The sequence below is a fragment of the Myxozyma melibiosi genome (genome assembly GCF_037950935.1).
Source record: "Myxozyma melibiosi strain Phaff 52-87 chromosome Unknown BZA70scaffold_4, whole genome shotgun sequence".
Classification (NCBI taxonomy): domain Eukaryota; kingdom Fungi; phylum Ascomycota; class Lipomycetes; order Lipomycetales; family Lipomycetaceae; genus Myxozyma; species Myxozyma melibiosi.
The window spans coordinates 164911-182801 of NW_027042918.1; the positions used below are offsets into that span (position 1 = coordinate 164911).

At 50.7% G+C, this 17891-nt stretch overlaps 8 protein-coding genes and 2 non-coding genes across 10 annotated transcripts; 3 read left to right on the top strand and 7 right to left on the bottom strand.

Moving 5' to 3' along the window:
- Positions 1-88: 88 nt before the first annotated feature.
- Positions 89-159, bottom strand: BZA70DRAFT_t44. The gene has a single exon. It is a non-coding gene; the product is annotated as a tRNA-Gly (tRNA).
- Positions 160-754: 595 nt separating this feature from the next.
- BZA70DRAFT_288902 (ferric reductase like transmembrane component-domain-containing protein) lies at positions 755-2979 on the bottom strand (the record flags this gene model as incomplete). The annotated part of the gene is made up of 3 exons (XM_064914074.1): positions 755-1783; positions 1852-2437; positions 2501-2979. The coding sequence occupies 3 exons, from the start codon at positions 2977-2979 to the stop codon at positions 755-757; spliced, it is 2094 nt and encodes a 697-aa protein (XP_064768746.1).
- A 2139-nt stretch (positions 2980-5118) lies between these two features.
- BZA70DRAFT_138710 (integral membrane protein DUF92-domain-containing protein) lies at positions 5119-6610 on the bottom strand. Its single transcript, XM_064909620.1, has 4 exons — positions 6215-6610; positions 5959-6143; positions 5393-5895; positions 5119-5302 (listed from the first exon to the last, which is right to left on the bottom strand). The coding sequence occupies exons 1-3, from the start codon at positions 6407-6409 to the stop codon at positions 5415-5417; spliced, it is 861 nt and encodes a 286-aa protein (XP_064768747.1). The 5' UTR covers positions 6410-6610; the 3' UTR covers positions 5119-5302; positions 5393-5414.
- Positions 6611-6806: 196 nt separating this feature from the next.
- On the top strand, positions 6807-7896 carry BZA70DRAFT_256514 (uncharacterized protein). Its single transcript, XM_064910808.1, has 3 exons — positions 6807-7180; positions 7260-7295; positions 7401-7896. The coding sequence occupies exons 1-3, from the start codon at positions 6931-6933 to the stop codon at positions 7541-7543; spliced, it is 429 nt and encodes a 142-aa protein (XP_064768748.1). The 5' UTR covers positions 6807-6930; the 3' UTR covers positions 7544-7896.
- Positions 7897-8133: 237 nt separating this feature from the next.
- Positions 8134-11196, top strand: BZA70DRAFT_237249 (uncharacterized protein; the record flags this gene model as incomplete). The annotated part of the gene is made up of 3 exons (XM_064910407.1): positions 8134-8796; positions 8849-10402; positions 10459-11196. 3 exons carry the CDS (start codon positions 8134-8136, stop codon positions 11194-11196), a joined length of 2955 nt encoding a protein of 984 aa, XP_064768749.1.
- A 135-nt stretch (positions 11197-11331) lies between these two features.
- Positions 11332-11405, bottom strand: BZA70DRAFT_t43. The gene has a single exon. It is a non-coding gene; the product is annotated as a tRNA-Met (tRNA).
- Positions 11406-11883: 478 nt separating this feature from the next.
- Positions 11884-12890, top strand: BZA70DRAFT_276861 (transcription initiation factor IIA, gamma subunit, helical domain-containing protein). Its single transcript, XM_064912365.1, has 4 exons — positions 11884-12164; positions 12249-12290; positions 12350-12395; positions 12458-12890. Exons 1-4 carry the CDS (start codon positions 12124-12126, stop codon positions 12665-12667), a joined length of 339 nt encoding a protein of 112 aa, XP_064768750.1. The 5' UTR covers positions 11884-12123; the 3' UTR covers positions 12668-12890.
- BZA70DRAFT_256524 (DnaJ protein, subfamily C, member 9) lies at positions 12891-13946 on the bottom strand (the record flags this gene model as incomplete). The annotated part of the gene is made up of 2 exons (XM_064910809.1): positions 12891-13439; positions 13496-13946. 2 exons carry the CDS (start codon positions 13944-13946, stop codon positions 12946-12948), a joined length of 945 nt encoding a protein of 314 aa, XP_064768751.1. The 3' UTR covers positions 12891-12945.
- Positions 13947-14231: 285 nt separating this feature from the next.
- Positions 14232-15751, bottom strand: BZA70DRAFT_276864 (fructose-1,6-bisphosphatase class 1/Sedoheputulose-1,7-bisphosphatase). The gene has a single exon (XM_064912366.1). The coding sequence runs from the start codon at positions 15644-15646 to the stop codon at positions 14591-14593; it is 1056 nt and encodes a 351-aa protein (XP_064768752.1). The 5' UTR covers positions 15647-15751; the 3' UTR covers positions 14232-14590.
- Positions 15752-16107: 356 nt separating this feature from the next.
- On the bottom strand, positions 16108-17846 carry BZA70DRAFT_266842 (uncharacterized protein; the record flags this gene model as incomplete). Its single annotated transcript, XM_064911061.1, has 2 exons — positions 16108-17580; positions 17643-17846. 2 exons carry the CDS (start codon positions 17844-17846, stop codon positions 16108-16110), a joined length of 1677 nt encoding a protein of 558 aa, XP_064768753.1.
- Between the last annotated feature and the right edge of the window lie 45 nt (positions 17847-17891).

The window sequence follows — 17891 nt, forward strand, 5'->3', positions numbered from 1 at the left end:
CGGCTGCTCTACTTTTGACATTTATATAAATCAATCAGCGTGATCTGTATAATCTAATACGCAAAAAAAAAAGATGCAAAAAGAAAATTGCGTCAGCCCGGAGTCGAACCGGGGGCTCGTCGATGGCAACGACGAATTTTACCGCTAAACCACTAACGCCAATTTTTAATTAAAAATTTTTGCTGCCCCTTATAAACCTAAACTCTATGATCCTAGAGTATGCATTATTTTTGTGCTTTTATTGTGGACGAAGGCATTGAATATGCGAATACAAATCGCAGTATATCCAGTTTTCTCAAATAAATCTGCAGCCTTTATGGCTCATATATTTTATTCACGAACGGTTACTTCTTAACGATTGCGACGAAAAAACATCATATAATACCAAGCTGTATTCGCAGACAGGTAGTTAAACCCTACAGATATAATTTCACAGATATCCCCGACACCTAGATGGAAAGAGGTAAAAATCTCAATACTGTAGCTACTGTGACTTTTGTGGGCGCTTTGGTAAAGTTATAGGTTTTAGACGACATGGACTGAAGTACTTTTTAAGTGATATATGACAGATGGTAAACGGTTTGCCTGGAGTAATTCTCAAAACCTACCAGAATGACGCGAAAAACTAGATGAGAACAGCCATCCTCAATGTAACTATAACAATTTCTTGTATTTCTATGTTATTATTAACTCTGATACAAAAATAGACCGTGACATCTCAAAACAATAACACCGCCAGAAATTACTACCCAGACTAAGCCCACGAAAACGATTCCTCAAAATACTCAACCCTCTGACTTCCCTTCGCATCCAGCAAACTAGCTGTCGCCGCGCGGCAATCATCGTTCATAGACAAAGGTCCACACACCACCACCGCTACCGAGGAGTCCGCGTTATGAACTCCGTCAGAAATCAGGCCGTACATATCCGGACGCCCGATTGTCGTGAAGGGTGCAAGTGAGTTTGCAGAGTGACCTGAGTCGGATGCGATTTTTTCGTCTTTGTCGCTTTCAAAGTTGCTGCTTGAGCCGTCGAGCTCAGCTCTGGATACTGAAAGGTGAATGTGTACTTCAACATGTTTATCGGCTGCCAGAGAGAGGATTTGCTCTGTCAGAGCAGTAGTCGTTTGCTCGTCGTGGCAGACCCAGTGCAGGATAATGTGTTGCCCAGTAACTGCGTTTTGCTTGAGCTCCTTTGCGTATCCGTATATTGCTGATATACCAATTCCTCCGGCAATGAGAACAACTGTGCCAAACGGATCAACGGGGAATCTCTCGCCATAAGGGCCCTCGACACCGACTTTCAGATTGATGGCCTCGGACTGCCGAGCAGAGACGTACTTCTCCAGCTTTTTGGTCATTCCATGCTTCGCCTTCGCGACAAAGATATAGCGATCACCCACTCGCTCTAAGAGCGAAAACGGATGATTTTCCCAGAAATTGAAGCGGCGGAAGTAGATGTAGCAGTACTGCCCTGCACCCGGGCTCCATCTATAACCCGAGGCGCGGATATCGAGGATGATCACGTCGCCCACCATTCGAGCTTGGCAGTCAAGTTGGCCGCCGATGATAAACACACGAATGACGCGGACAATACGATCGAAGCCCCAGATAGCAATCGAAGCGTAGAGGTATTCCATCCAGCCCAGGTCGATGCAGTGATACCATAGCCCGACGATGAATACTGCCACGAAGACGATATGGATGATCAGGAAAGTTTCGTAAAATTTGTGACGCAACGTGTAGATTGCTTGTAGCATGATAAATCCACCAATAACTGTAGCCTAGTCAAGTCAAGAAAATGTTAGCATCTGTAAGTTATTAGAGATTTGTGAAAGAGGCACAAGCATACCGCAACACCCCAATTCCAATATCCTTCCTGGAAGGATTCATAGAGATTCTCTTTGCCGTAAAAAAGCGAGTAGGCAGTATACCCAACTGAATGCAAAACAGCATTGATGTACATGACGCGAGCAATCCAGCGATGATAAACCATGAACGACTGATACGACCAGCCGGTAGCCCACATCAAGAAATTGTTGCGACCACCAAACAAGATCAGAGGAGGAATCTGAACAAAAGACATAATGCCTGTACGGTCGGCAAGGTAGCGCGACAACTGGATGTTTTTGGCGTCGGGCCAGTATATATTGTCGTTGTCGAGGCGGTAATTGACAAACAGAAAGACGGTGTTGAGAATCATGAAGCCGATGACTGCAAGCGTCTCTCCACGCGACGGGATAAGAGCGTAGCCAACTCCAAAAAATCGGGCGGGTGCCGTATGTACTCCATTGAATAAGGCAGGGACAATGAGGTATTTGCGAATCATTGTAATTGGCGCGAAAGCCCTAGTTGCTGCTTTGGGAAATAATTTGTAAAACACGTTGCGAATACAGGCAAGGAAGCATAGCCCAAACCAGAAGATCATCGTGGCACCACTGTAGACAATCTACCTGTTAGCAACTCGACATATCAAAATGAGGAAATGATTTTAGACGTACCCGTAAATCTCTCCGAATTTGTCGTTTCCGTAGTACGCAGTCTCTGTTTTCAGATACCCCTGGTAAGACTCGTCCGGGAACTCAACCGTAGAAGTCATTAGATCGTAAGAGAAGAGATCTGCCGAGGCATTCAGGTTGTCTTTCCCGTACTGCAGCGCCTCATCATAAGTCCAGTCAAAGTCGACACTCTTGAAACTGCAGTACTTGGGAGCATAAGCAAACGACTTTTCGGCCTCATCAGGACAATGCTGTTCTGCACAGAGAGCGAAACTCCCGAGGAGCGGCTTGTTAGAGCAGAGACATAAGGCATAATTGTTTCCTGAATAGTCGGTACAGCCATAATTCACACCGCCGGCAAGGTCCATACATGCGTAAGCGCAGTAGGGTAGGTTTCGCGTGCCCTTAATAGCTGACACGGCGCCGAGCAACGATGCTACAACGACGGCAGCCGCGCTGCGAGAGCCGACTAGCTGAACCATATTGTCCGACTGTAAAGCAACTGATGCGTGAGGATTTCATGGTTGAGGACTCGGGAGTTTGGGATATTTAAATGTTTGCAGAAGTTTTCGCTGAGCAGCAGGGATAAGAGACGATTGGAGTCTGGACTCTTTTTCCAGAGACTCGAAATGATAGTCAGTGCGCACACGAAGGATGGGCTCATAAGTTTAGCTTTGTAAACTAAGGCCGGACAACTTAATAATTGAACGATAGATGCAGAGAGCATGAATTAATTAGATTTTCAGCATGTGAAGTGTTTATATCGAGTTGGGTACACTGATCGATGAGCCAGCCAACTGCAATAGAGATCATGACTTCAAGGAGCGGTGCGTAAAAATACCGCATTAAGCATAACATTTACAATCAGATAAAAATAAGAGACCCATGGTGATCAATCTGATTGTTCTTTTATCTGGTTCGGCTCCTCTAGCTCCCGCTGGACGCTGCACCATTGCGCCATTGAGTATCGAAAGACAACCCGACGTAGTAGTAAATGCGCGACAAAACAAAGTAGACTTTCGGTCGTCAGCAAGTAGTGGGCGCCACGGGAACTTAATCTTATAAGCTTAATGAACAGCGCCTTTTATCAGATCCGTATAGAAGAGCGTGGATTGGTGGATGCTGTGACCATTTTGTCCATCGGAGAAGGCTTTCCCGGACTGGTCGACAGCCGTACGATCCAAGACCCGCTCGGGAACGTGCTCATTGTGCCGGTGCTGGGCAGGAGGTCTGTACATGTGCCCGCACACGAGCATGGCGTGTTCGAGTCGTGTCAGTCGAGCGCTTAGACACAACGTTCTTCTTGCGCTTTGAAGCCCACCTATTCAGCTAGGGCGCCATAACGTGGCTTGAGAAGATGAAGTTATCATTGTTTCATTCGTTGTCGAGTAGCGACTAGAGCGAGCGAACGACGCCGCCAGGAGTTATGAGCCGGATGCGTTGAAAACAGAAATAGGTTTCTGAGCAGTGGGACGCCAAGTGTACCAAGTCCAGCAAGATTCTGTGGGGATGGATAATAGCAACCGCACGGCAAAGCTTTTCTCTCTTTTCTAGCGACGACGGATTTTGGGATCCGGTCAAAGTGCAATTTGGGACGCAGCTGATTTGCCGCAGACGACGTTCGAGACGCGGCCATTCGCATCTGTCTGTCGTCGCGCTCTCTCGCCCAACCTAATTGCCTGCCGTGAGTTTGCCGCGGCGTGGGGAACGGACTCTTGTCTGCTTGTCCAAGAGGGGTACATTTATGTCCATACCCTGCTCAGCGCGGCTCATTGTTCGCGTTGCTGGCAGTCGAAGATATCAAGGGTCTAGAACATCCACTCTCGTATTTCTCTTGAGCAGCTCGCGAAATCTCCCGCTTGGGTAGATGTCGTCGCTACAGAATGCCTGAAATGTAGTAACGAAAACCATAGACATTACTGTCCATGGTTGTCCATGAACCCCAACAATGTTTCTACTTTATGCAATTTCGAACTGGATGGGAACATACATACAGATAATAATCTTTTGCGTAAAATGCATAATTACTTTTATCAGGCAAAGATCTGGGCACCTTCGTTGCATCTAGATGCTCGTGGATCTACGTTTGGCAACAGGCAATTTCGCGCTCCAGATGCAACTCTTTCGCGTGACTTTCAGCTTTTACTCTAAAATATCGAGATTTAGTCGTAAGAATAGAGCTCTGAGAAGCATCGATCCTACTACGTCCAAAGTATAGAAAGGCGATGCAAATGATGGAAAAGAGCAGCAACTACGGGTTCTTCGATTTAGCTAAACTTTTCCTCTTTGAATCAAGATCTCCAAGTCTCTGGAATTTGGGAAGATACACCGGCGTCAGCATGAATCGACATAGTCCAGTGGATATCGTCTTCTTTATACACTTCTCTGTTTGAGGACAGTCAACATCCGTATACATTCAGAGCGGAATCATTGTAAAAAGACGGAATAAAAGTTAGGCCTCACCGCCCGAATATCGAACGGTCCGAGTCAACGCCGGGCATGCTGAATCTCAACGCTGGAGCTTTATTCGCTATGCATGGAGCTCCATCAAATGGAAGTCAACAGAAAGTAGCAATGTAAAGAACAGTAGAGCGGGGCAGTCTGTGGACAGGATAGGAAATTTGCTAATTGCAATAAAGATGGAAAGCTTCACGGGACACGAAAGCTCTCGACCTGTCTATGGACAAAACCAGGAAACATGCAACTAATTATCAGAAGTGATTTCTAGCAAAGTCAGGATAATCACCGAAAAGTCTATATTAGAATACATTTAAACAGATTCTAGCCATGATGTTGACTGTATATCTCAGAAGTCATTGAGCTTAGATTCGCGCGAGCCCTGGTTCTCAGAACCTACGCACACGTTCCTTTCTTTGCCCATGAAATCTGCATAGCTCATCATGCCACAAAAAAAAACTTAATGGAACCCGTAAAAAGCATAAGCAATGAACATTGTCAAAACCGTAGTTGCGAAGGCCATTGCCAAGTTCACCCCGTTATTACTCAGGACGTCGGCACCAGACACGATCTTCCCGCTCAGTCTCTTCTTCTCTCCACCTTCAACTTCGATTATAACGCCGCTATCGTTTGCAACGGATTGCTGCAGGGTCGCACCTAGAAGCGAATCGAGGATGCTTCCGGTGAATCCGACGATTGCAATGCCAAATATAAGTCGTAATCGCGAGACCAACGACCAGGAGTCACAGAATGGCGCAAACAAAGCGGTCAATAGACCAACAAACGCTCCTCCTGCAAAAGCCGAGATCAGGCCGGTTTGTGAGACTCCACCGTTTGTGCCGGGTGGACAGGGCCTCATGGTGGTGATCAGGATCGGTCTCGATCTAGAGAGAATTCCGAGCTCTGACGACCATGTGTCTGCAGTGACTGCGGCGTATTGTCTAGGGAGTGGAAAGATTTCTCGTTAGTACGTAGCCACAACCACCAGAAGCGAAGTCACTTACGCGATAACCCCAATCGCTAGGATATCTGAATCAAAACACTGGGATCTTTTAAAGAGCGCATGTAGAAGGATGAGTACCGAGGCAATTACAGAGTTTGCCAGCACTTGAACTTCAGTCCGAGGACCCTCTCCGCCGGCGCCGCCAGTAGGCGAGACTGTGAGTTTTTTCTTGATATTCGCTTTAACCTGGGAGGTTATCCGGTTAGAACCATTACACTCATAGCATAGACCAGCGAGGGTAGAGTCGCATAACCCACCTTTGTGAATGCTGTGCCGGTAATGAAAAATCCAAAGAGAAGGATGGTGAAGATAGACCATGGGTGAACTGCATGTATGAGGCCTGTAATCATGCCAGCCGTGAGTCCGTTCGGAGTCAGCGATTTGCGTTTCCCAGCTCGTTGCATCATGCCGACGACCGCAGTACATCGCAAGATGATTCCTATCAGTCCCATTTTGTTATTGAACTATCAGGCCGAACTGATACGACAGCTGCTCAGTTAAAGCGACGTGGAGTTACGAGATTGTTGATCTATGAGACTGTTCAACGAGTGTTCGTAGATGAGGATTGCGCGGCTTTGGGACGAACGTGTGCGGCTGCTGTCTGCTGCCGGCAGCCCAGGCTGTGGATCTGCCTTCTTCACGTTAACAACTGTACTGTTCTATGTAAATATAATACAAAAGTATATAATGCAATTTATCAATTGAATCTACTACTACTATAAGCTGAAAAATATAGCAACTAAATCAATCTCTGCAAGAACTTCGAGTGGTAACTAAATTGGTGCCCGATGCACGAATCTTCAAATCATTTCCGTTCGATTGTAATCAGTGACGTCAGGCAATGAAAGAATCTCAACATCGAGAAACCGCAATCATTCTCTACCGTCTTCTTCTCATCATCTCTGTTTGCATTTGCTATCAATTCATCCAGCACAAGCTCTTTCTATCTCCACAGCAATCCCAGCAGCTACAAATGTCGTGGTCTCAAAAGACAATCACAATGTCGCCCCGTACGCGAGGCTGCTACCTCGTCACCGACGAAATCGTGCAGAATCTACCTGAGCTCAAAGATTACAAGGTCGGCCTGGTCAATCTGTTTATGCAGCATACCTCTGCTGCGCTGACCTTGAACGAGAATTGGGACTCGGACGTGCGCGCGGATATGACTGATGCGCTTGAGAAGATTGCGCCCGAGAGCTGGAATTATAGACATGATGCCGAAGGTCAGTGGAGAGCTGGATTTATTGCATTCTTATTCTAGATTGCTTGAATACTGACGGATTTGATTTTTATATAAAACAGGAAGCGATGACATGCCTGCTCATGTCAGAAGTAGCTGTAAGTATTCCCAATCTATGACACTACCGTCGCCGTTTACTTTCCCGGTCCAATGGCCAGCGAAAGCCCTACGAAACAAAACGAAATCTAACGCATGCTACATAGTAATCGGCGCTTCAGTTACCATCCCGATCCGCGACGGTAGACTGGCCACCGGCACATGGCAGGGAATCTGGTTGTGCGAATTCAGACGCATGAGACATTCGCGAAAGGTCGTCGCCACGATCCAGGGAGAGAAGTTCAAGTAATTCACGCAGCAGCAGCTTTTTCTATTTTGTTGAAACGAGGATTCATGTAGAGTCTCAAGCTTTTTGTATCTCAATCTTGTCATAGACTTGGCTGGCGATACGAGATCATACCTCTTTGGTTGCCTTTTATATAAAGCCTTTATCAACACTTCCATCCAGCATATTATAATTTAGTCCAAATCGCCACTAGCAATGCTATAGCGTATAATCTCTAATCCCCACTCATCATCCCGACAGCAATAACTTGTAATAGATATCCACCGAAAACAAAGTCGAATCCGGCCAATCTAACCCTTGCCCCGATTCAATCTATAGGCTGATAATTTAGAGTTTAAAGCGATATTGTCCCATCTCGGCAAGAGAGCCCGCCGTCAACCGCATTGCTCAGACATCTAGCAAAGACAGCAGCGGATTAGTTGTTATACTCCCGATAAGCAGTGTATTTTGGTTGCTGGACGGGGATTGATTTGCTATATCAGAGGCTGGAAATGGTGCAAAGGAATTCGCTGGTGGCCAGGGATGAGTCCTATGGCTCGTCCTCAGACGAGGATGGGGAGCAGCCTACTACGTTTAACGCCGGATATACAGAAATGGCTGACGATAGTACGGGGTCAGAAGACGAGGCTGCAGTTGAGGATGGGTCAGATGAGGATGATGAAGAAGATGAGTCTGAGGAGGGTGACGACGACGACGACGACGATGACGATGAAGATGACGATGAGGAAGAGGAAGACGACGAAGATGAGGACGACGAAGACGAAGATGAACCTCGTCTGAAGTACACTCGAATCGTCCAACTTCCTCCGACTCTCTTCTCATCCGACCCCCTCTCGACATTTCTTGCGCACGACGACTTTCTCGTGTTTGCAACCCACGGCGGAACGCTGTACGTGACAACGCCCGAGCTGGTACCAATTCGAACCTACAGAGCTCACTCAGCTTCGATTCTCTCGCTCTCTACCGACGGCACCGTGATTGCGTCTGCCTCACTTGATGGCCGGGTTGTGATTGCGTCGGTGCATGATCCGAAGGATATCTCGGCGTCTGATTTCTTAAGACCTGTGCATGCGGTCTCGCTTGATCCGAATTTCCAAACTACTCGCACGTTTGTCTCGGGGGGCACGGCTTGCAGCTTGATATTGTCAGAGAAGGGGTGGCTTGGGAGACAGACTGATACTACGTTGTTCCACGGAGAAGGACCTATCAATGACACCGATTGGACAGGTGATATAATTGTGGCGATGAACGATGCGGTAGGTCTCTACTCTATAAAATGATTTGACGATCCTTGCTAACGCCCGATAGGGAATTCATCTTTACCACGCGCCCACAAGGTCTCGCATATCAAGAATTGCGCTGCCGAAAGACTCCCCCCGCGCGGACCTGTACCGACCACGAATCTCATGGATCTCGCCGAGCAAATTCCTAGTCGGCTGGGCCTACACCATCTGGATCATCAAAGTGATAAAGACCGGCGACAGCAAGCCCATCGGCCAGAGCGGGTCTATCGGATCTGCGTCGGCGTCGCTCATGAGCGAACGCAAGTCCGAGGTCGAGACGATTCTCAGCATCGATGGCCTTGTTTCTGGAGTGCTCAAGTACGACGAGGAGTCGCTCTTGATTCTAACTTACAACGCACCACCGGCGCCCACAGAAGAAGTCCCACGACCGCTGGCTGAGACGCCTGAGCTGCGGCTTGTGTCTCCCACCACAGGCGAGGAGTTGTCGGCCGACCAGTTGTCGCTCCGCGGATACGAGCGGCTGGGAGCTAATGACTATCATCTCCGAGTGTGGAGTGCCAACAGCAAAGGATTCCCGACGCCGCCCAACTCTGGTCGAAAGTTCTACGTGCTGTCTGCTCGGGATGGCGTAATTGCGACCGAGCGCGACGAGAACGATAGGTTTGAGTGGCTTCTGGAGCGGAAGAAGTATGAAGAAGCGTGGCTGATGAGCGCGGGATTGATTGACGACAACCGAAGACGCGAGATTGGCGTCAAGTGGGTCGAGACCTTGATCGAGGACGACGAGTGGCACGAAGCAGGTCTGACGCTCCGCAAAGTGCTGACCGCGACGCCGATCCCGCAGCGCACGACGCAGGCGGCAGCAAGTCTGGACGACGCCGAGGAGGAAGAGAGCGAGGTCGAGCGCGCGGTGAGACAGGAGTGGGAGCGGTATGCGTGGGTGTTTGTCACTGGTGGGCATGTGGCCGATATCGCGAGCCACTTGCCGACGTCTGCGCCTGAGCTTTCGAGCGTGATTTACGAGATGGTGCTGGGATATTATCTGAACAGCGATAAAGAGCAGCTTTACAAGTTCCTCGATACATGGCCGACCGAGCTGTATGATACCAAGAGTATCATCGCGCTGATGGAGAATAAGCTCAAGGACGAAGACGACCGCAAGCTGCGGCAGAACATTGCAAAGCTCTACGTCTCGATCGGGAATCCGAACGCGGCTATCGGCCACTTACTTCACATCCAAGATCCGGCCGCGATCGACCTCATCAGAGACCAACATCTGCTGCTGTCCATGCTTCCGTCTATCCCCGAGATCATGACAATCAACGTCACCGTGCAGGAGCTCGAATCCGCGCCGGTGTCTGTGATCCGAGAGAAATCCGCCGAGGCGGTCGATCTGGTGGTCGAAGGACGGCTGGAGCTGCTGCCTGAGCGGGTGGTGGATCAGGTGATTAAGTCCGGGATGGAGGTCATGGCGTTTCTGTATCTCGAAAAGCTGCAGATGGTGGATCCGTTTGCGTCGCAGGCGTTTTCGGATTTGCTGGTTAATCTGTATGCGGACTATGATCGGCCGAAGTTGCTCGAGTTTTTGAAGAAGAGTAATAGCTATAATCTCGAGAAGGTCAGTTGCTTTGCTTTACATTTTTTTAAAAACGAAACTAACAAGCTGTTTTGTAGGCCTCTGAGATTTGCGAAAAAAGAGAATACATCCCGGAGCTCGTCTACATCCTCGGCAAAACCGGCGAGAACAAGCGCGCGCTAATGCTGATCATCAACCGCCTGCAAGACGTCGACCAAGCAATCAGTTTCGCAAAGTCGCAGGACGACAAAGAGCTCTGGAGCGACCTTCTAGACTACAGCATGGATAAACCGAAATTCATCCGCGCGCTGCTCGAGAACGCGGGCACGGCGATCGATCCGATCACGCTCGTGAGGAGGATTAAGGAAGGCATGCAGATCGAGGGACTCAAGAGCGCGCTGCAGAAGATCCTGCACGAGTACGAGCTCACGCTGTCGATTGCGCAGGGCGCGGCGACGATTCTCAACGGCGAGGTCGAGAGCTACTCTGCGCAGCTCCGAAGCGGGCGCGCGCGCGGAATCAAGTTCGACATCGAACATCTCGAATCATTCAAAGCGACCGACACGATCCTACAATTCCCATCCTGCGGACACATGTTTTCCGAACATTCGCTCATGGCGAAGATGCGCGCGATCCAGGCCAACCACGACGTCAACGCGGAGGAGAAGTTCGCAGAAGAAGACGAGGTGTGGCCGGGGAATAAGGATGGGTACTCGCCGGTGGGGATGAAGAGCGTGGCGCAGAAGGTCACGCATTTGGCGTTTATTAGGGAGAAGATGAGGTTGTCGCCGGATTGCCCGACTTGTAAGGAGGCGAGGCTGAAGCAGAAGATATGAGCTTTAATTAATACCACTATCTTATCTTAATTTCAGTACCTGTTCCAACACAATTAGACGTGTCTTCTAATTCTTTTGAACAAAAAATAAGCAAACAAACAGCAAATAAAAAAAACAAATGGCAAAAAAAAACTTTGCCCCGGGTGGGAGTCGAACCCACGACCTTGAGATTATGAGACTCACGCTTTAACCAACTAAGCCACCAAGGCATAACCATGCCTAATAAACCTTAATTTCCAATAGCATTAGCCAGTCAGGGTTAGGTGTTTACACTTAGAAGGGGTCGAATGGGGGGTTTTTGGTGGGGTTTTGATGAGCGAGAGGAGGAGAGGTGGTTGTGGAGGGGTTGGAGGGTGAGAGAGAGGTGAGGAGGGGTGAGGAGGGGTGGAATGGGGTGGAGCTGTGGAGATCGAGATGCAGAGCAGCGAGCCGTAGATTCCAGACTTTCAATTTCAGTATTCCTCGTCTTCATACAGAAATAAAACCAACATCTCCCATATCACCTTTTACATACTGTTCATTAAGAAAAACAGAATCAACCAAAATCCAGAAAAGCGCGCAAGTACACATCACCGCAGAGGAGTGAACAAAGTGAACAAGGCATCCCCCAGCATCGCCACAAACCCCTTACCGGTACAGTACCCACCCACCGCCCCCGTTACGGTCGGCTGACGTTCTGAAAGCTCCGGTTGCGTTACCGTGCAGAGTCGATTTTGTATAGCTTCGTGGTTGTCAAACAGAGAGCTGGAATTAGTTTGCGCAAGGTAGAGAAACTAGCGGGCTTTATACTCGTGAAGGTTTTTTTTTTTGTTGTGTTTGCGAATCTAGCTTGCGTGCTGTTGCTTGGAAAAGAGGAATCAGCGAGAACTATACTGAGCTTTTGATTCAGTTGGACAGGTTGGAGTTTTTTCAGTAAGAGAAGAAAAGATGAGTGGAAACGCATACTACGAACTATACCGACGAAGCAGGTACGTCATGATTGCTCAGTCTTGAAACAAGCTGAATCTAGATCGGTGGAGAGGTGGTGACTGACTTGCGTGTGTGCCGTTTAGCATTGGCGTTGCGTTGACTGATGCGTTGGATGAATTGATCAAGTACGTCGATGAGAGAGAATGTGGGGAACAGAGTGCGGAGTGCTGATGCTTGAATTTAGGGACTCCAAGATCCAGCCACAGCTTGCCATGAAGATCCTATCCACCGTACGTTACTTTATCTTCATATCCCCCCATCTCACTGTTCTATGCTAACAACACTACCACAGTTCGACCGATGCATCACCGAGATCCTTTCAGACCAAGCGAAAGCAACACGGCTGTCATTCAAAGGCCACCTCGACATCTACCGGTTCTGCGACGACGTGTGGACGTTTATAATCAAAGACGTGCATTTCAAGATGGAAGGAAACGAGCAGGTGGTGGGTGAGAAGATCAAGATCGTGGCGTGTAATTATAAAAAGCCGGGTGAGCCTTGATCTCTCGCGTTCTGATTTGAGTGAGGGTTGGTATTGGGCTTTGTCTACAATTGTTAAGTGGGTTTTTCGATGGTGGTCCTTTTCTTTGCAAATATGAATAATTACTGCATGTGTATTGGCATAGGTTCTATAGTTTTTGTTTTTATTCTCTTGTTTTAGTTTCTTGTTTTAATGGAATTTTGGTTTGGGATTGCTACACGCCACTGTAAAGCGCTACAGTTCAACTTATAATAAATCGCTGAATTTTTTACATAACAATCAATGTCTCTTCTTCCCTTTCAAAATCTTACTCTGCGCCGCCTGAAACGCCTCCTCACTAATCTCACTCTCCTCACTCTTCCTCTTCTTCCCCTTCCCCCCTTCTTCGCCTTACTCTCCTTCCCCCCCGCATACTTCTTCTCCAAATCATCAAGAAACGAGCCCATCCGATTCTGATTCCTCATCCGAATCAACGCCGCCAAATCGTCCTCGCTCCCGCTCTTCAACTTCTTCCGCTCCTCTTTCGTCTTCAGAATCTCGTCCGCCATCTGCTCCGCCTCCTCTTTCTCCGCCTCGGCCGCCCGCCGCCGTTTCGCGTGCGTCGAGGTGCTCTCGCTCGTGTAGGCTTTGTAGGGCCTGATTTCGCCTGCGGCAAGCGCGGCGTCGAGGATCGAGCGGATGCGGGGTTCGTCTTCTAGAATTGAGGAGTGCAGGAGGTGTTCGAAGATGTAGTCGATGCTGCCTTTTGAAGCGGTGTAGTATTCCAACACGTCTGCTTTCTCTTCCTCCGAGCCTGTACAGAGTTAGTCCTGATCTGCCTAAAATATAGAAGAAAAAAAGAAAACCCACCCTGATACTCGCGCTTATCCTCCTCAATCATCTCCTGCGTCACGCTCTTGCCATACATATCATCATAAAACTCCTTCCACCCATACCCGTCCTCGCCAAACACGCCTTCCGCGTCCGCGTCCGCTAAGCTGCCGGTCGCATCATACCTCTTGCGCTTCACCTCATCTGAAAGCACGCCGTACGCAAACACCAGCTCCTGGAACTTCTTGTGCGTGTCTTCTTTCTGCTGCTGCTGCTGCTGCTGCTGCTGCTGCTGCTTGTCGGGGTGGTGCACGAGTGCAAGTCTGCGATACGCTTTCTTGATCTCCGCGCTGGTAGCGGTACGCGATACCCCGAGCACCTCGTAGGGATCAATCTCAGTCGGGAGATCCTCCTCTTCATCTTCATACTCCTCCTCCTTCTTCTTCTTCTTCTCCTCCTCTTTCTTTGTTGGCCTTCCTTTCCGCGCCATGTTCGTCAATATCTACTCCTCTCTCCTCCACGCGCGCCTCAACAGAAAGCGTGCCCCCGACGCGCCAGCCCGAACCCTATGCACTTTCTTACTAACATCTTACTAAGAACATTACATAATTCATGACATTATAGGAGCTGCACGCTCCCGCGGTGCGGCACGGGCAGCGTGGGGAAATCAGACAATGGGCGCTGCATCCGGCCGGCCGGGATTAATCGAGGGCCGAAGCAGTTCCGGCGCGATGTCCTGTTTCTGCACTGACGACAGCGAGGGATTATCATGAAAATAAAAGAGAAGGAGATTGAGTAATTGAGGTTAATTGAATAATAATTACATTACATAAAGCACGAGCAAAAGAGAATGAAAGGTCAAGCGCGACAGACCGTGCTGGCGCGCCTGGTAAAATCCTGATCCGGTCCGAGTGTGCGTATAGTCAACGACTGGCAGTGATAATACGTGGAGAAATCAACAATCCGTTTCCCAAGATGCGATAGTGAGGTGGTGGCGAGGGTGGTGGGGGTGAGTAGAGAAGGGGGAGGAAGAGGAGGAGGAGAGAGGAGGAGATTCGAGATGCGACAAAAGACAACCCAAACAGAGAGACGATAGGGACAATAGAGACGATAGAAAGACAATTGACTAGAAACCTAAGCATCGTACTTTTTGTAGGTGTCAATGACCTTCTGGACCTCGAGCTCGGAACCCAGGAAGATGCCGGAGCGCGAGTGGATGTGCTCGGGCACCATGTCGAGGATGCGCTTGCGTCCGTCGGTAGCAAGGCCGCCGGCCTGCTCGACCAGGAACGCCATCGGGAAGCACTCGTAGAGGATTCTGAGCTTGCCGTTCTTGCTCTTGGAGTCGGCAGGGTAGGCAAAGATACCTCCGTAGAGCAGGGTACGGTGCATATCGGCGACCATGGAGCCGATGTAGCGGGCCGAGTAGGGCTTGCTGCCTTCCTCGGGGTACTTGAGGGAGTGGAAGTACTCTTGGGTGGGCTTGTCCCAGTAGACGGTGTTTCCCTCGTTTGCCGAGTAGATGGCGCGCTTCTTGGGGATCTTCATGTCGGGATGGGTGAGGATGAACTCGCCGAGGGCGGAGTCAAGGGTGAAGCCGTTGACGCCGTTGCCGGTGGTGAGCACGAGGTTGGCGGAGGCACCGTACATTGTGTATCCGGCCGCGACCATCTCAGTTCCGGGACGGAGGACGTCGGCGACGGTGCCGGTCGAACCGGGCTGGATCTTGTAGACGCCAAAGATGGTGCCGACGGAGACGCCGGCGTCGAGGTTGGAGGAGCCGTCGATGGGATCGCAGACGACGCAGTACTTTCCGTCGCCGTCAAAGACGATGATTTCCTCCTGCTCCTCCGAGACGAGGACCTTAACCTTGCCCGACGCGCGCATGGCGTTGATGAAGATCTCGTCGCCGATGACGTCGAGCTTCTTTTGGTCGTCGCCGGTGGAGTTTGTGGCGCCGGCGAGACCGACGAGGTTGATGAGCGTCGCGCGGCGGATGTTGTGGGAGATGAACTTGAAGGCGAACTGCAGCGAGTTGAGGAGGAGGGTGAAGTCGCCGGTGGTGGCGGTCGCCTGCTGGACGCGGGACTGCTCGTCGAGGATGAAGCGGGTGAGGGTGACGATGTCGGTCTTGATGTTGTTGATGGCGTCGCCGCCGTCGGGGCCGGAGGTCGCGAATCCGTTAGACATTGTGGGGGTGATTGAAGATGAGGATTGGGGGTGGAGATGGAGATGGAGGGGAGGAGGAGGAGGAGGAGGAGCCAGGCGGGAGGACTGTTTATAAGTCGAGGTGGGGTCGGCGGGCAGAGCAGCAGCGCAGAGGCGGGTTATGTAATCGGTCCATCGGCGCTGTCGCCGCAGCAGTGCCATATAACCTTGTTGGAGTGTTGTTGTTGTTGTATTCGATTGTTATTGCAATTGTATTGTATTGAGATCAATTGCAGTATATATATCTTCTACTTCTACTACTATTACTACTCTAACCATTTTATATCAAAATCGCAATATATTCACTGTTCACTATCCATATCTCTTCTCTCACCTCCTCGGCAACCCGTCGGATGCCTGCCATCCCACCGGCTGTCGGCTCCTCTCCTCCCTCTCGCCGGCCGCTTCCGGACTTTCTTCTCTCCCACCCCTCCACTCCTCTCCTACTTGTTGATGTACGTCGCCAGGTCTCCTCCCTCGACCTCCGCGTTCGTCAGCCCGTTCCCCATAAACCGGAACCGGTTCGGCGACCGGTACTCGATCTCAAAGTCCTCGCCCCGGATGTTGTCCAGTATCTGCTTGTAATGCAGAATGCTGCCGCCGTACATCGCCGTCACCCGTCCCTGCTTCTTATACCACGACACGCACCCGCTCGTCCACACCGTGCGCTTCAGGAACTCCTGCGTGTACTCGTTGTAGTCCGCGACCGCGCCCGCGCTCGGCACAAACGACTTGATGTCCTCCCGCGCCAGCTTCTGCGTCCACGCGACCGCATAGTCAATCGTCCACTTCATCACCGACAGCAACGACCCGTGGCCGATCGGGCAGTTCGGCCCATTCACGATAAAGTAGTTTGGCATCTCCGGCGCGCACACGCTAAAGTACGCCGTCGGCACGTCCGCCCACAGCTTCTCCAGACTCGCGCCCTTGCGTCCGGACGTCTGCCACTTGGGCAGGTACGACACGTCGAACCCGGTCGCGGCGATGATCGCGTCGACCTCGATCTCGCGCCCGTCGGTGAGCACGATCGAGTGCTCGCCAATGTGGTCGATCGGCTGCGTCACCAGCTCGGCCTGGCCGCTCGCAAAGCACTCGAGATAGTTGTCGCCCGGCGTCAGTCTGCGGCAGCCGACCTTCCAGTCCGGGATCAGGCGCGCGCACAGCTCCTCGTCGTAGTTGAGCCGCTGGCGCATGATCTCGGTGAACTGCTCATGAACGGCCTGCTGCTCGGGCGAGTCGTTGAAGAGCGCGTAGAAGAACTTGTTGAACTCGTGCTCCATGCGGTGCCGGTACTCGAGAAAGTGCGCGGGGTCCTCGCGGAACCGCCTCTTCTCCTCCTCTGTGTACTTGAAGTTCCTGCCCGTGCGCGACAAATGCGCCGCGTACCCGGTGCTCACCCACGTCGGATTGCGGATCAGGTTCGCGACGTAGCTCGCCTCCTTTGCAATCACCGGCATGATCTGGATCGCGGACGAGCCGTTGCCGATGACTGCCACGCGCTCGCCTGCGTACGAGTGGTCGTCGTCCCATGAGACCGAGTGCACGAGATGGCCTTTAAAGTCGTTGATGCCCTTGATCTTGGGGAACTCCCACTTGTTCAAAACGCCCGAGGCATCCACAAACACATCAGCCTCGTACCCGACCGTCGACGAGTTCGTGAGGTCGGTCGCAGAGACATGCCACTTGCCGGTGTCGTTGTCCCAGGCCACTTTAGTGATCTTGCGGCTGAACTGCACGTTCTTGTCGAGATTGTACTTCTTCGTCGTGCGCGTGATGTACTCGAGAATCTCGCGGGAGCCCACGTAGAAACTCGACCAGTCCGGGTTGGGCTCGAACATGAACGTGTAGATGTGCGCGGGGACATCGCATGCTGCACCCGCGTAGTGATTCTCGTACCAAGTTCCGCCGACGTGGTCCTAGATAGATCTTAATATCAGTAACCGATCTCTCTAGAACACAGATACAAGAGACAACGAACATTCTTCTCGAGAATAATGAGCTCGATCAGATCCTCACACTTGAGCTCCTCCTGGATCTTATACGCAAGCATAAGCCCACCATATCCCGCGCCCGCGCACACGATCGTCGTCTTTCGCGGCGTGTAGACCGGCACCTCGTTGATAGGCACCCAATTCGCCGCGTGCTCTTGCTGTTCGTTCTTTTTGACCTCGGGGACTGTCATCTTATCTTGATACACGCAGCAGATCAGAGCAAGGAAGAGGCATCT

Excerpts from the sequence above, each read along its gene's own strand:
- BZA70DRAFT_276861 (XM_064912365.1), top strand. The coding sequence starts at position 12,124 with ATGAGTGGAAACGCATACTACGAACTATACCGACGAAGCAG. Across the intron at positions 12,291-12,349 it reads GCGTTGGATGAATTGATCAA|GGACTCCAAGATCCAGCCAC; the intron begins GTACGTCGATGA and ends GCTTGAATTTAG. Across the intron at positions 12,396-12,457 it reads CCATGAAGATCCTATCCACC|TTCGACCGATGCATCACCGA; the intron begins GTACGTTACTTT and ends ACACTACCACAG.
- BZA70DRAFT_256514 (XM_064910808.1), top strand. The coding sequence starts at position 6,931 with ATGTCGTGGTCTCAAAAGACAATCACAATGTCGCCCCGTACGCGAGGC. Across the intron at positions 7,181-7,259 it reads TTATAGACATGATGCCGAAG|GAAGCGATGACATGCCTGCT; the intron begins GTCAGTGGAGAG and ends TATATAAAACAG. Across the intron at positions 7,296-7,400 it reads TGCTCATGTCAGAAGTAGCT|TAATCGGCGCTTCAGTTACC; the intron begins GTAAGTATTCCC and ends CATGCTACATAG.
- BZA70DRAFT_138710 (XM_064909620.1), bottom strand. The coding sequence starts at position 6,409 with ATGGGACTGATAGGAATCATCTTGCGATGTACTGCGGTCGTCGGCATG. Across the intron at positions 6,144-6,214 it reads CCGGCACAGCATTCACAAAG|GTTAAAGCGAATATCAAGAA; the intron begins GTGGGTTATGCG and ends ATAACCTCCCAG. Across the intron at positions 5,896-5,958 it reads CTAGCGATTGGGGTTATCGC|ACAATACGCCGCAGTCACTG; the intron begins GTAAGTGACTTC and ends TCCACTCCCTAG.
- BZA70DRAFT_276864 (XM_064912366.1), bottom strand. The coding sequence starts at position 15,646 with ATGTCTAACGGATTCGCGACCTCCGGCCCCGACGGCGGCGACGCCATC.